The sequence below is a fragment of the Physeter macrocephalus genome, chromosome 10 (assembly GCF_002837175.3).
Source record: "Physeter macrocephalus isolate SW-GA chromosome 10, ASM283717v5, whole genome shotgun sequence".
NCBI lineage: Eukaryota > Metazoa > Chordata > Mammalia > Artiodactyla > Physeteridae > Physeter > Physeter macrocephalus.
In genome coordinates, this window is record NC_041223.1 from 37,796,011 (window position 1) to 37,811,041 (window position 15,031).

At 42.2% G+C, this 15,031-nt stretch overlaps 1 protein-coding gene across 5 annotated transcripts in view; it reads right to left on the minus strand.

Annotated features, from left to right (window-relative positions):
• Positions 1-7,374, minus strand: part of RNF217 (ring finger protein 217) — a 121,089-nt gene extending 113,715 nt beyond the window's left edge. For 3 of the 5 annotated variants that reach the window (XR_003681446.2, XR_003681447.2, XM_055087524.1), the window contains exon 1: positions 6,316-7,374. Coding sequence is in view for 3 of the 5 variants with exons in the window: in XM_055087524.1 (XP_054943499.1) it covers positions 6,316-7,191 (876 nt within the window). In the remaining 2 variants the exon portion in view is untranslated. The remainder of the gene's footprint in view (positions 1-6,315) is intronic. The other 2 variants (XM_024122485.3, XM_028494483.2) reach the window with 2 other exon arrangements.
• Positions 7,375-15,031: the final 7,657 nt, after the last annotated feature.

Sequence of the window (15,031 nt, forward strand, 5' to 3'; positions counted from 1 at the left end):
AGAAAGATCTCTGCTCAAAAGTCACCTTGTAAAATAAACCCTCCCTGACAACTCCTAAAAACACTATAAATATACAAAGAAAAACCTCCTCCCCAATATTTCTTATCACCCGTCCCTTGTTTTTCTTTCTCTATAGCCCTTATTATCTCCTAATATGCTAAATAATTTACTTATTTTATTATCAATCTCTCCCCAGCCTAGTATATAAACTCCATGAAGTAAGGGGCTTTATCTGTTACTGTTTTCTGTATCCCCAACACCTCCAACAGTGTCTCATATGTAATAAGTATTTAATATGTAAGGGAATTAAAATTAAATAATAAAACGTGTAAAAATGCTTGGAATATAGATGTTCAATTACTAGTTGTTATTATTTGTGGAAACTTAAGTGTAATTACCCAAAATTGATAGGGCAAATAGTACTAATAACATTGAAAGAGAATATTATTCTAGGAATTAATTGTCCTGCAGACACTGAATTTTTGTTTTAAGACAGAACTTGATTTTGGAAGGTTCATTTCATTTATCACATAAAACCCTTCTGACACAGTGAATTTGGACAAAAAAACCCAATTCTTTGAAAGTATCATAACTTTAAAGATTTGCCACATTGTCATGAATGATCCAAAACAAACTTAGCAAAATTATGTTTTCTCTTAAGCAAAGGTAATAAATATTTTGAAAGCAGCAAACTATTAACTAATATTCTATGTATCACAATTACAAAACACTCTGAGAAATATGTTTATTAAGAAAAAAGTAATGAGTGGATTTATTACTTTGAAATAAACATAATAGGAGGAATAGTAATATGCTTACTAAAAGGTTAACTGGTATTCCAGAATCGGCTTAAGAAAATCCTCCCAGAAAGGAAACAGAAGAGGGGAGACCCACAGTTGTCTGAGAACTTAAAGGAAAGCTTATTTATGCTTGGAAGACTAAGCTTGGAAGAAACACTGCCAACTAGTCTCTAAGATGGCTCCTTGGGGGCATTTAATACATTCATAGATTATCTCATGGTCCTTGACACACGGGTACTCAATAAATGTTTGTTAAATGGGTAAATGGTACATTAACAAATGAAAAAGTTCATTATAAGAAATTATGGGGCTTCCCTGGTGGCGCAGTGGTTGAGAGTCCGCCTGCCGATGCAGGGGACGCGGGTTCGTGCCCCGGTCCGGGAAGATCCCACATGCCGCGGAGCGGCTGGGCCCGTGAGCCATGGCCGCTGAGCCTGCGCGTCCGGAGCCTGTGCTCCACAACGGGAGGCCACAACAGTGACAGGCCCGCGTACCGCAAAAATAAAATAAAATAATAAATTATGACTCAAGTATCTCTCTACATCCCCATCACAAACTCTTAATGAAAAGCTGGGAGCTGAAGTCCTAACGTTCTCCTTTTGCTGTCTCTCATATGAGGAGTAAGGAAGAGACTTCAAGTGTAAAAGTTGAGCTCTATCTACTCTAGGAGAAAAAAAAGAAAAATCACCACTGTAAAGGTTTCAGTTGACGCCTGAGGTAAGTAGTACTAGTCATGTTATTTGAGATCTTGTAGGCAGTGGAGCACAATGCAGGGTTTCTCCACGTGGTGTCGTCATCTCCAGATGCTGGAAGCGACGGGAAGGAAGACACCCAGGCAGTGCCTGGACCAGGTCCTGCTGGCCCAGAGATGAGCCCTTGATAGGGGATTGATTCCTCTGCAGAAATCAAGTGCTACTTAAAATCAAATTTTGAAAAGTAAGAGAAAAAAGAAATTATTAAAGAGAAATGAAGAAATTATTAAAAGAGATACCATTAAAGAGTCAGAAGAGGAAAATAAGTAAGTGCATGAGTCAGGAAGGTATAAAAGCAAATGTTACCACAGCCCCCCAATACACATACACACACACACACACACACACACACACACACACACACTCATTCTGTACACAAAAAAATAAGCTTACATATGCCTGAATTCTCACTTTTCAAATTCTCGGAGTAATTTAACAGAGTTCAGTCTCTTTTATTCTTCACATTTTCAAGACTACCAAAATCACACCTGGCATGATAGGATCTGTAAATCACCTGTGTGAAGACGGCTGCATGCAAACTCCATATTGAACAGGACAGATTCTAAAAATACCCAGGTGGTTTTAAGGTTTAAAAGGAAAAAGTAGGTTACAATTTTACCCATAAAAGTCTGGATGACTCAGAGTTTAATAATAGGATACAGAAGCTTTCATCCCTAGGTCACTGATTCGAGGGTGACTATGGCAGACAGTCATTCTAGGACATTACCATCTAGCAGCTGTTTTGTTCACAAACTGCAGAAGAAATGTGTTGCTTGTCTCTATTAATACTCATTTGACAGGTGTATACATTCCAAGTCATATGCATCTGCCAATCGCGAGCACTCTGAAGCAGAGTGATGAAAGCTGCAACAGCTGTTACCTTTAGAAAGCCCTTAGCATGCCCAATTCTCTTCTTTCTTTACGTAAAGTACTAAATATTAATATTTCACATCATAACAGATTTTACTTTCTCAAACCAAAATCATAAAAGAAAGATACCTGTGGAGGATTTTTTGAAATGAGAGCAATATCATTCTATGAAACAAGGAAAGCAACAATCTTTCCTCCTAGAAAATGTGGTAAAGGCCAAACCAGCTGAGGTCAGTACTCAGAATGGCCCTGCGACCTGCAGGAGACTGAAGACATCCCTGGGACTGTGCGCTCTAAGCCATGGTCACGCATGCACACGTAGCTTACTAGGAAACGTACTTCTAAAATTTACGTACCAAAGATTTATGTACCCAGGCAACACAAACCAGTTAAACTCCCACTATCTCTGTCATGGTACTCTAGAGCCTTTAAGTAACTCCCCTATGTAAGTGCCAAAGATTATAATGTATCCGTTCAATCCTTCACCATGGCAACTGGAAACTGGATGGTACCTATCGGCCAGTAAAGTCATTCCACTAAGAAGGATTCTCCAACAGCCCCAGTCACAGTGATAACTGAAGAAGAATTATGTTTTGAAAAACTAGAACTATTATTTTTAAACCACCCTATGGAGGTATTTAAGTCACCACCCTGCTATGTCTGCACTGAAATAATGAAGACACCTATCTATCAGCCTTTGCCACATATTCAGTCCACAGTACTAATGGAAATAAGATTTATCATCTAAAAACCTGCATTCCTGTCTTCCAACTTTGTACCTTCTTTGAAAGAACTCAGCATCTCCTTTTAGAAGAATATTAATTTAACCAGGCAATATTCCAACTCACATTTAGTATGCATTTTTAATGTTTGCATAAAATGCTTAATAGGGACTCTGCTTTGTTTTCTTAAATGATGTTAAATAATACACTATTTGGCACAGATCCAAAAGATGATGAAAAAAGTCACTAATAACTTTTTATTTCAAATATATCATTTTACTTTAAAAGGTCTTAAAGAGTCTTGCACATTCAAGCTTGACAGATTTACTTCTGTCAAAACCAAGAAGCCTTATAAAATGAGAAAGAGGGCACTCTCCATGCCCTTTGACCTGGTTCAGTAATGCAACAAAACAACTCTGCAGTTTCATTTTGTTTTGCTTCAGAACTGGTGTGTCATTACAGATCATGGTCTGTAATCCCATTTCATTGATGAGGAAATTATGACACAGAGAGGTTAAGTGATGTGGAAACACAGACTCTTTAAGTAGAAGGGACCTTATCATTAACACAGATCAGAATTATAACCACAGGCCTAGTTTTATCCAAGTGAAAGAAATGCCATTTTTGTATAAGCTAAAAGTTTGTTTAAAAACTCTTTAATTCTAAGTTTAATAACAAACTTAGCAAACCTATTATTTTTGTCTACTTTAAGTCTTCGTCTTTTGTCTGAAACATCAAGAATCTCAGAGTAGAATTCAGTGCTCAAGCAGATCACCTCCTTCTAGCCGTGGTTTCTGAGGGCAGTTTCATCATCTCTTTGTCGCTCAGCTCTTCATAAACTCAGTAACTAATTAGCTGAGCATCTGTTATGTGTCAGACAACATTCTAGGTGCTAAAGCCACAGCAGGGAACAAATCATGTGAAAACTCCTATCTTCATGGAAATCAACTGTGTAAGTACAAGACAGAGTATTTTTATCACTATGGAGAAAGTAAATAGCTGGAAAGGAGATCTAGAGTGTGGGGTGAGGCTCAACTTTGGGTGACCACCAAAAAGGTGGTCAGTGAAGGTCACACAGGTGACATCTGCATACAGACCTGAAAGGGAGAAGGGGAAGGAGTAAGCAAGGGAATGGGGGGTGGGGGGGGACTCCAGGGGGATAGTCCAGGCACAAGGAACAACACACACAAAGCCCTGAAGTGGAAGCATGCCTGGCCTGCATGATTCATCTTTTTGTTGTTGTTTATTATTTCAAATAAAGTATATTTTTTCTTTATTGAAAGTTCTGTCAAATACTTCAGAAGAAGGTCAGGAACATACATACAATCCTAAATACTGCCGACAACCTTCAGATACTATGTTACTTCAGAGGAGCTTTTCCCAGTTGTGCATGGCAATGATTCTTCACTCACCTTGCCGCCCTCCCACTCCCCGCCCCCATTCCTTCTCTTTCTCCACTGGAGATCAAAGCACTGACTTCCTAAAACTAACTTATGGAGGCAAAAAAAATTTTGCTTTGGGGAAAGGGCCCACCTTAAGGGAATCAAACTGCAGAGTACCCCAACCTATATAATGACCACCTCCCTTGAACTTCTAAACCCACTGCATCTGTATCCAGCCCTTAAAAAGTGCTACATGATATTGTTACTCTGTTTACATCTTATTATATGCTACCTTGTATTGTTCTTGTGTACACATCTTGTATACACACAAGGGGACTTCCTTGGAGCAGGGCCCATACTTTGGGAATGTCTGAATCCCACCACAGGACTTTGCACATGGACAGCACCTATATCTGTTGGGCTGTTTGACAGTGATATTATAGAAACTGACACAATGCGCAGCAGGCTGTCCTCCTTTTTCAAGTATCTGTCTGCCGATAAAGCATGAAAGAGACATCATAGTCTCTCACAGGCGTTTGGATAATCTCAGCCATCTTGGCCAAGTCACTGTTTGTGTAACATTCCATTCTGCCTAAATTCCCCTTTGCGTTTGCCGTTGGGCACGTTACACACTTTCAGTCTAGACACAAGCATGGATTAGCCACAATACACAGAGGAACTGCACCGTGTGAAATCCTCTTCAGTTCGCTTCAGCCAATGTTATTAAACACTATTATGGGAAAGGATACCAACATGAAACTACCAGACACAGGGGCTATAAAACCCTGTCCATACAGTCTAGCCAGACAAACAGACACATATGGAACAACTTCAGTGCATGCAAGACATGCAGACGTATTTTGAAAGTATACAAGCAGTGGCCTGGAGGGTGAGGTAAGGCTTCATGGAAAAGTTGGCACCTGAACAGCCAGAGTTTTGAAAGATGAATAGGCGTAGGACAATCAGACATGGGATCAAAGGGCATTCCAGATTGTGCAAAACACTGGCAGAAACATAACAGACTGAAAACTGCTGGAAGGACGCATTCACCACCAGGGAAGGAAAGCCGGTCTACTGCACTCTTAAACTTTCCAAGAAAAAAAACAAGTTTTCAAATAAGGAGCTGAGGAGGAAAGTTTCACCAGCACTTGTTTTGTTAAGCCTCTTGGCCTTGCTTTGCTTTGTTTTGCTCTTTCTGTTTTGCTCCCTCTCAGAGAAATAAAGCACTCTGCTGGCATAAAACTTCAGTGAGAAAAAGTACTTCACCTTTACTGAGGAAAAAGAAACTGAAAAGCGGACCAGGGTCAAGGAATAAATAAATTAGTAACACTTTTTCTGGATTATCTAAATGGAGCAAAATTTCAAATTCGGTATCTTTCATTGCAACTCTTCTCTCCACCAACTCAACACATATTTATTTTATGCCCACTATTTGATAGTTTCTGGGATACCAGGCCTCTGAGGCACTGTCATTGCCCTCCTCTTTGAGCAAGCTCCTTGCTTGCAATCTAATAAAAGAAATAGCAGAAGGCAATTCACTTGTACCCTGTTCCTTCTATGGTTGCCAATCAAAGCTCAAAGCTCAAGCAGAGTTAAATTCCAGTCAAGTTAACCAGCGAAGACAAACACACTTAAACCAACAACCGAGATGTAAGAAACTGATAGAGGTCCTCCATAAGGGTGTTCATCACCTCTTCCTGTGAGCAGGGAGCTGTCGAGCTGGACTTCCTGGCCAGTGATTTGGAATGCTGAATGGGGGACAGGGGAGGGACGGAGAGGCTGAGGTTACCTGGGAGCTCAGGTAGACTTTGAGGCACTCCTCGCACACGGCCTTCTTGCAGCAGGGCAAGGGCTTGATGGGCTTGTCTTCCAGGCACACCCGGCACATCAGCACCATGAGGGGCGCATAGGGATCCCCGACCCCACCCAGGCCAGAGTAGGGTGGAGCTCCCAGCAGGCTGGGCACAGAGAACGGCTCGGGCGCCAGGTAGAACTCCAGCTCGATGCTGCCGCCGTCGGGGGACAGGGGGTCCGCTGGGAGCGACAGCCGGGGACTGGGGAAGGAGGAGGGGGTGCTGGGAGGGTTGGTCACCGGCGGAGCCCGGGGTGGCGACGCGGGCAGCGAGAGCCGCTCCGCCGAGGGGACCTCGGGCAGGTCGTTCTCCACGCAGAACACGGAGCAGAAGACTTGTCTCTTGGCGGGGGGCGGGCGCCGCTGGCCCAGCACGTCCAGGACCAGTCCGTCTGGGGCCCCGACACGGGTCCGGGGCTCCGGCTGCTCGCCGGGGGGCGCCTCCTGCTGTTCATCCCCTCTCTCGTTTCGGTCCCCCGCTTCCTCCTCCTCCTTTGCCAGCTGCTGTTGCAAAGCCTGGGGGTTGAGGGGCCCGGTGTAGGCCAGTCCTGCGGGCTGCGCGGGTGCCTGGTTCTTCTTCCAGCTCGGGGCCCCCCGGCTCCTCGCGGGCTCCGGGACGCTCGTCTCCGCGCAGCCCGAGTCGCTTCCGCAGCTGTCGCCGCTCGGCTCGGCGGAGGAGGCGCGCGGCCCGGGCGCCCCGGTGCTGTCCCCCGGCGGCCTCGGGGGCTCGGGGTGGCCCGTGGCGCCGCCAGGGGGGGTCCGCGCCTCCAGGGGCCCGCCGCTGCCGCTCACCGTGCTCTGCTCCTCGCCCATCGCCGCCCGCGGCCGAAGCCGCCGCCGCCCATCCAGCCGCCGGGACCCCCACCCGGCGCCGGCGGGCAGCGGGGGCAGCGGCTCGGCTCGACTCGCGGCTCCGCTTCTGCTTCCGGGTCCCTCCTCCGGGGCTGGGACGCCCCGAGCTCCCTCAGGGGAGCCCGTGCTCCCGGGCGGCGGCGCGCGGGGAGCCCGGCCCGGCCCGCTGCTCCTCCTCCTCCTCCTCCTCCTCCTCCTCGTCCTCCTGGTCCTCCCGCGCGGCCGGGCACCGCCTCGGGGGCGCCGAGGGCCGCTCGCTCGGGCCGCCGGCGCGCCCGCCCCACATGCAGGTCTGGGCGGCGCCGCGGCCCCCGGGAGCCCCTGGAGGGGCAGAAGGGTCCGGAGGGAGGAGGCCGTCAGTCCCGCGCCATCGCCGGTCCCCGCTGGGGGCCGGGCGGCCGGAGGGCGGTGGTCAAAGGGTCGAGGGGCCTGTGGCGCCGCCTCGGCGCGCACCAGGAGGGGCAGCCGGAGCGCGAGCTAGCCGCCGCGGCCCCTGGGGGAGAGGCCGGAGCGCGCAACCTCCCGCTCCCGCTCCTCGCGCTTCACCTAGCGCCCTCCTCACCGCCCCTCACCCCACCCCTTTGGCACACACCTCCCCACACGTACACACGCGCGCGGGCACCGCGCACTCACTCACGCACACCCCGAGTGGGTGTGATCTCAGACCAGGATGCGCTCTCACCCCCAGGGTTCGCGCTCGGCCTCCACTAAACCCTCCAGAGCCGGCAGGCTGCCTGCCCTTCGGGCTACGCTTTGAGCAGAACTTCCTACAAAACTGCTCTTTACTGAAAGCTAGAACTAGAAAACCCTGGCTAGTTAGGATTTTGGTTTCGCTTGTTTCTCTTGCGTTCGTCCGATTTTAAATCCTCCAAAGAGGGAGTTCAGAGAATTAACGCTAGGAATTATTAGTTCAAAACGCTGTGTATACAACTCTCTGCTGTCTGCTTAATGAGGTAGGAAGGATGTTTGAAACCCACAAAAGTGCCAAAAAGCATGTTTAACCTTCTCCTTTAACTAGACTCCTATGAGAGCTGGTAAATAACGAATTTAAGATTTATCCCCCTTTCCTCCTTTTCAATGTCCTCTTAGGAACTTTTTTTTTTTTTTAACCCTTTGAATATTCCAAAATGGGTAGCATAAAGGTAGTAAGATGGTCTGGCCTAATCAATAAACCGGATCGTTGGTGGAAATCATGAAAAGTTTCATTAGCACAACCATATTTATCCCCAAAACTGTTTCCAAGACAACAATTATAGTTGAGCCAGAACTTAATTATGTGTTGATCTATCTTTATTTTCCAGGAAGTATTAGTCACCCAGACTGGTGCATGTTAGTTCCCTAAAGCCAATGAAAACATTTTTGGGAAGCCAACCTTTGTTTTTTTCATCTTGAGAGGGAATTCAATTTACACATTCATGTAATAGGAAGGAGCTGTGAAGTGTGTAGAATTTTTTTATCTTGAAGTTGATATTGGGTTGTTCTAAAATATTTTCCAAATCAGATAACAAATGCTAGAAAGGTGACTAGCTATGCAGTACGAAGAAAGGAGGGTAACACCAAAGAACATGTCCATCATGTATGTCTGATGTTCAATGGCACCACAAATACATGAATCTAATCAATCAGTCTAAATGCCCACCTCATTTATCAGTCTGACCCAAGAATGAAGAATTCTTATTTGGAAGATTAAATGCTATTTACGGAATTTTTTTTTCATCTTGGCTAATTGATCTCCTAGTAACTGATATTTTTTTTTCCAAATGATCCTAGTGTTTATTGTTTTAAAGGCAGGGACAAGAAGCCTACATGTTTGTGTCTTTTTTTGTATGCCATCTGATTACTTTTTTTTCTAAAGGGATATAAAAGTAATCTGTGTTTTCTGAGTGACAACAGACTGACAGTAAGACCAGAGTAACAATAATGGATACAAAAAAGTATATCTCCACAGTGTCTCTAGGAATCAAACCCCTCAAGGTCTTCCCATAGTTTTGGGACTCCCTCCTCCACACATATTTGTCATAGGTGTTCCAAGAACTTGTTTTTGCAGTGCCCACCATTTTGTTCCTTATCCCTCAGATTTGGTTCACTGAAAGTGGCTTTCCTCGACACTGAATCAAGTCACCGGTGGGATTTTTGAAGGCTGCCCTGTTGTTCTGCAGCTCTTCTCCTTATCATGACTTCCTCCACATGGGATTCATCTGGTGTTTGTGAAAATAGAACCATGGCATGCCATATCTCCAGCCTCCAGACAGACTCAGACTTGCCTCAATCCTGGGCCCAGCACCCCTGGTGTTCAATCTGGAACCCATGGGACACCAGTAACATGGAATTAAAATGCAAAGTTAATATGGTGATCCTACTATCAATTTCCCCTAAAATGAAACACATGAAGCACCTATGATAGTTGTACTGATAGGATTCATTTTAAAAAATTGGTTGAAAATATAGTTACTGTAGCAAAAATTTCACTTATCTAACACAAGCTTAATATTCTCAAAACTCAGACCATCTGCTCCATGTCAGACTGTATACAGTTGTTAGTACAGTATAAACGCTATCACCAATATTCTGTCACTATCAGTTTCAACTTTCAATGTTTTGTAATTTGCAGTGGGCTGTGCACATTCCCTAAAACCAAGACTTGAATACTGGGAGACAATGTCAAGTTTGAGAATTGACATAGCCAATTACTTTTGGTCATTACTGAACGTTATTTTTTCTATTACCAACTTTCCTATCCTGGCATGGATAGGAATGACTTGTTTGAGCATGACTTGTTTTTGCTTCCCTGGAAAATTTTTATTCAGACTTTAATTCGATAATTAAAGAGCCTAGATTTATTAATTTATTAAAAAGTGTTATGAAAACTCAGAAAAGCTGTGAATAATTTTAATTTTACATACTAAAGGTAAAGCGGATTTCTTCATAACTGTTGTGGAGAAAAAATACATAATGTTTAAATACCATGAAATAATTATACAGCAAATGCCTGACTTGTTTTTCTATCAGTCCTTTAACTGTCAAATATATATGTGTGTGTGTATATATATATATATATATTTTTTTTTTAATTCATTTCCTGAAGAGGAATGAACACAGTGGAATGAATTTCTAGGTCTGCTTCTGAAAGACACAGTGGAATGTTTGTCCTCACTCTCCTATCTTCTCTCCTCTTCACCCATGGAGGGAGAAAACCTGGAATCATTAAGGAAAAGGGGCATTAGTACAACACAATTGTTTCGCTTTACTTTTCCACCCAAATTTCCTAAGGAAAATCCAAACGAGATAAAGTTAAAAATAAAATGAAACAGTATATTCTTTCAAATTATAAAATTAAGGCCCAGGGCTTCCCTGGTGGTGCAGTGGTTGAGAGTCCGCCTGCCGATGCAGGGGACACGGATTCGTGCCCCGGTCCGGGAAGATCCCACATGCCACATAGTAGCTGGGCCTGTGAGCCATGGCCGCTGAGCCTGCGTGTCCAGAGCCTGTGCTCCGCAACGGGAGAGGCCACAGCGGTGAGAGGCCTGCGTACCCCAAAAAATAAAAAAAAATTTAAAGCCCAAATGCTTGGAAAACAGAGGAAACCAAGAATAAAAGGAAGATGAAGAAGGAAAATGAAGACAAATTGAAGGGAGGAAGGGGGAAAAAAAGGAAGGAGAGGAGAGAGGGAAGGAGGGAAGGAAGAAAGGAAGGGAAGAACTTTATTATCCACTACCCAAAATAACCACTTAAACTACTTTAATATATAGATAAACTTCATTCTAGTGTTTACATCTGTGTGTATAAAAAAATATCAAATGATATATGCTCCTTTTCCTACATTTTTAAAATTAGTACTATATCCTGACAATTTTTCACACTATTAAGACATCTGTATATCATCATGATTTGTGACAATATAGAACTTTACTATACAGATGCATCACAATTTATTTAACTAATTCCATTTTATTTTTAAAAAGTAGATTATTTATGATTTTAAGAAAACATACAATATAACGTTTAACATATATGAATATGTATTATAATCTTTGTGTAAATTCCTAATATACCATAGCATAAAGTCCTAAAAATTAAATAGCTGCTCAAAAGAGTAGATGTAATTTTGAGGTTTTGGCACACATATCAGAGAAACTTAGCACCAATTTATAACCCCATTAACAGTGAGGGTATGAGAGAGTCTACATCCCTAATCCTTCTAAGGAGATTTTTTTAAAATTAAAAATGCTGTAAATAACATGTTACTTTTAAATTAATGAACACATTCTTTTAGATAAAAAGGGAAAAATCAAATATTAACTGTCAATTCCCTTTGGATATATATAATTTAGCATCGCATGTTATGGTTCTCTATTCCTGAGGTTATGGCTCTAACGGCTTTCCTTCCTCATCTTTTAAAAAAATTTCCTCATTACCTCTTCTAGTGACAGTAATGCTCTAAAAATACTCGGAGGTAACCTCAGTCATAGGTAATACTTCTATGTCTATGATACCAATTCCTCATTTCCTAAATACAGGTGCACTTATTTGAGTGCCCCAGACTCATTCCCAAATGAATACGGTGCCAAGGAAACCCCATCTTTCAGCCCTCACTGTGGAAGCTCTTTGAATTAAGACAAGAAGAGATCCACTAACAGTGCAAGATCGACTCTTCTTGACCTGAGAAAAGCCCATTCCCTCCTCACAGAAAAAGTCACCTTGGAGTTTAAAGGCAACTCAGAGTTTCTACTACGGTGGCTTTGGTTTATCAGAAAGATGTCAACCCTGGCTCTGCATCTAGACATCCCTGTTCTCCTCTTCCCAAGGTACAGAGTGACACAAAGAGAGAGATGCATTCTGTTCTCTCTGTTTCCCAGCTTCCCTTTCTGAAAGGGGTGTCAAGTCACAGCCTCCTCCTGACAGGCTTTGTTTATAGCAGGAGTCAGAAAAATTTACAGCCTGGCTCCTCCCTGGCCCTGAGACTGGAATGCCTCGTTGGTTCGGTAAGCAAGAGCAAGATAAATCTCTTCTTGTACAACTCTCAGTACCCAGTACCTCCTTACTGGGTAATTCACGGTAAAGGAAATCATTTTGTCCAAACTAAAGGGTAATCAAGCATCAATGGAACAGAACTGAAGACGCATTTTTACAAAATGACACTTTAATTCTGAAAAGAGTAGAGATTTTCTTAGCAAAAGGAAAAGCAAATCTCTTCCAAATTAGGGAAGAAGTAAGAGGTAATTTAGAGATTTATTTAGAACAATGGCGAAGTGCTTACAAATCTATGTTAAATGAAAAAAGACAAGAAAAATCTAATATATATGATTACAGCTGTGTTGGGATGTATATGATAAAATAAGGACAAAAGTAATAGGAGTTATTGTATAAGGGTGATGTGGTTATGATTTTTTTTTCATTTCCTAAAATTTCTAAAATATTATGTTGCTTTTATAATGGACAAAAGAGAAAAACAAGATGTTTTTTAAAAGAGTGAAACAGTTTCATCCTAATGAACAGGGAAATAGATTTGGTGTTAATAGATGCTATTTGCATGTACACTCGTGATAGTTAAGGTAAGCAATTCCTCCCATTTGTGTTACAATTCAGTCCAACAATCATTTCCTGAAAGTCTATTAGATCCTGTGTCAAACTATGGAAAATTCAATTTACTAATTTGTTCCCCAAATTTTCCTTCATTTTTGACTTCATAACATCTGTGAAACACTTTAAGCTGTCCAGAGCCAGAGCATATCTTAGCTATATGTGGAAGTCCAGTTCCTAGCATTCTGCACATATTTAGTTCTCACCAAAACATTTTTAAAGGAAAGAAACCACGAAAAAATGATCTTCTGTAGTGACTTAATCGTTATATAGACCTATGGTTCTCAAATTGCCCTGAAGCACAGCAGTAAACTCTTAGTTTCTAATTTATTAAAACTCTTAGGATATTTAGAATTCTTCAGGGAATCATGGCGTTACTTGTTGGACACCATGTAAACTGCTGCTGTTGAGTTGTTTGGACCTAATTACTATTAGGAATTTCTTTTTGCCTAAATTAAAGGGCACCATGAAAAATAACTGAGACACGAGGGTGCCACAATCTGAGAAAGTTTGGAACCTCAGGTTGGAAACCACAGGTATAGGGCAGAAACAACAGGATCAAGACGCTAATCTCTTAGAGATTTATATTTTAAATGTATGAGACATCTATGTCATAAAGGATTAACCTTGCCTAAGAAAAGTTTTGGTCTTTGCTGCCAGCTCCTGGAAGGTAAGTATAGGCCCTGACTACAGAAATGAGTCTGTCTGTTTATGTGAGGACCTTAGACCTCATATAAACCATGCCACAGAGTCTCTGCTAACAATGTCATGTATGGGGTGGCGGAGGGTGTCCTTGGGTCACGCGGTATCAACTTGACCTCTGGAGGGTCTGGGAACTAAGCTGAGCCACTTGCGTGGTCTGCCATGTCTACATCTCTGACTTCCCATAAAAAGCCTGGATACCAAGGTTTGATGAGCTTCTGTGGTTGGCAAAATTCCATGCATGTTGTCACACATCATTGCTGGGAGAAATAAGCACTGTCCACACAACTCCACTGGAAGGAGACAACTGGTGGCTCCATGCCCAGCCTCTCCTGGACCCTGCCCTGTGTACCTTTGCCTGTTACTGATTTGAATCTGTGTCCTTTCATTGTAATAAACCATAACTGTGAGTAGACATTTTTGCTGAGTTCTGAAAGTCCTTCTAGAGAATTATTCAATCTGAGGGTGGTCATGGGAACTTCCTGAAATACACCACTGCAAAAATGGAAATCGACTAACTTTTATGAGTTTCCATTTCCCCAAGCAGAAAGATGTCATTGAGAAGGTACAGTATCCACTAAGGCAAGAATAAGACAAGTTTAATATAAAAACAGAATAAGAGAAAATTCATGACCTTGTTCTTGGCACACAAGAAAGTTGATTGTCTCAGAAAATATAGATAAGTAAGTGACTCTTTTAATTTATGAGGTGCTTGAAATTCATTATGACATTTCACTTGACAAAATCTAGGAAAATATTAAATGATTCTGAAATGTTCTAAGCTGACAGTTTAAGCCATTCAGTTACATTTATTTTTAAATTATGGCAAATAATTTTATCTATTTATCCCTCAGCACACTTGCTACCAAGTTGGAATGGGAGAACCCAGCTGCCTTTGGAGGATGTTAAATACCACAAGCTGTTTCTCAAACACTGTGGAATCAATAAAGCACAAAATATTTTCTCAAATACTTTTAAAAAATTTCTCAGCATGTAAGTATCTTAAAAAGCTTTTTATTCACAAAATCCTAACTCATTTACATTTTTTTTTCTTATATTTATAAGACTTAGGAGTTGTTATTATAAGCCTTAAGAGAATAATGCTTTATTCCATAATTATATAATAGAAAAAGCACAAGACTGGGTAATTTAATATCTGTATCATAGTCATATTTTGCCATTGTCTATTTCCGGGCCTCAGTTTTTACTTCTGTAAAACGGGCAGATTGAACTGGACGACTCTAAGGTTCATTTCAATACTAAAATTATCATTTTCAATTTAACCAATAGACATTAATCCCTATTTTGTGTACATTGTTGTGAAATGTATAAGGTGTATAAATGGTGAATGTAACTCAATCCATGCCTTGAAGAATCTTGCAATTAAATGGAGAAGACTGATGCCTAACTATAATATCAGGCAGATTTTAGTGGATGGTATAGAACCGTAAATTCAGGATTATGGGAGCTACAATGCAGGGGGGATTTCTGCCTTGGTGGATCATAGAAAGTTTTATGA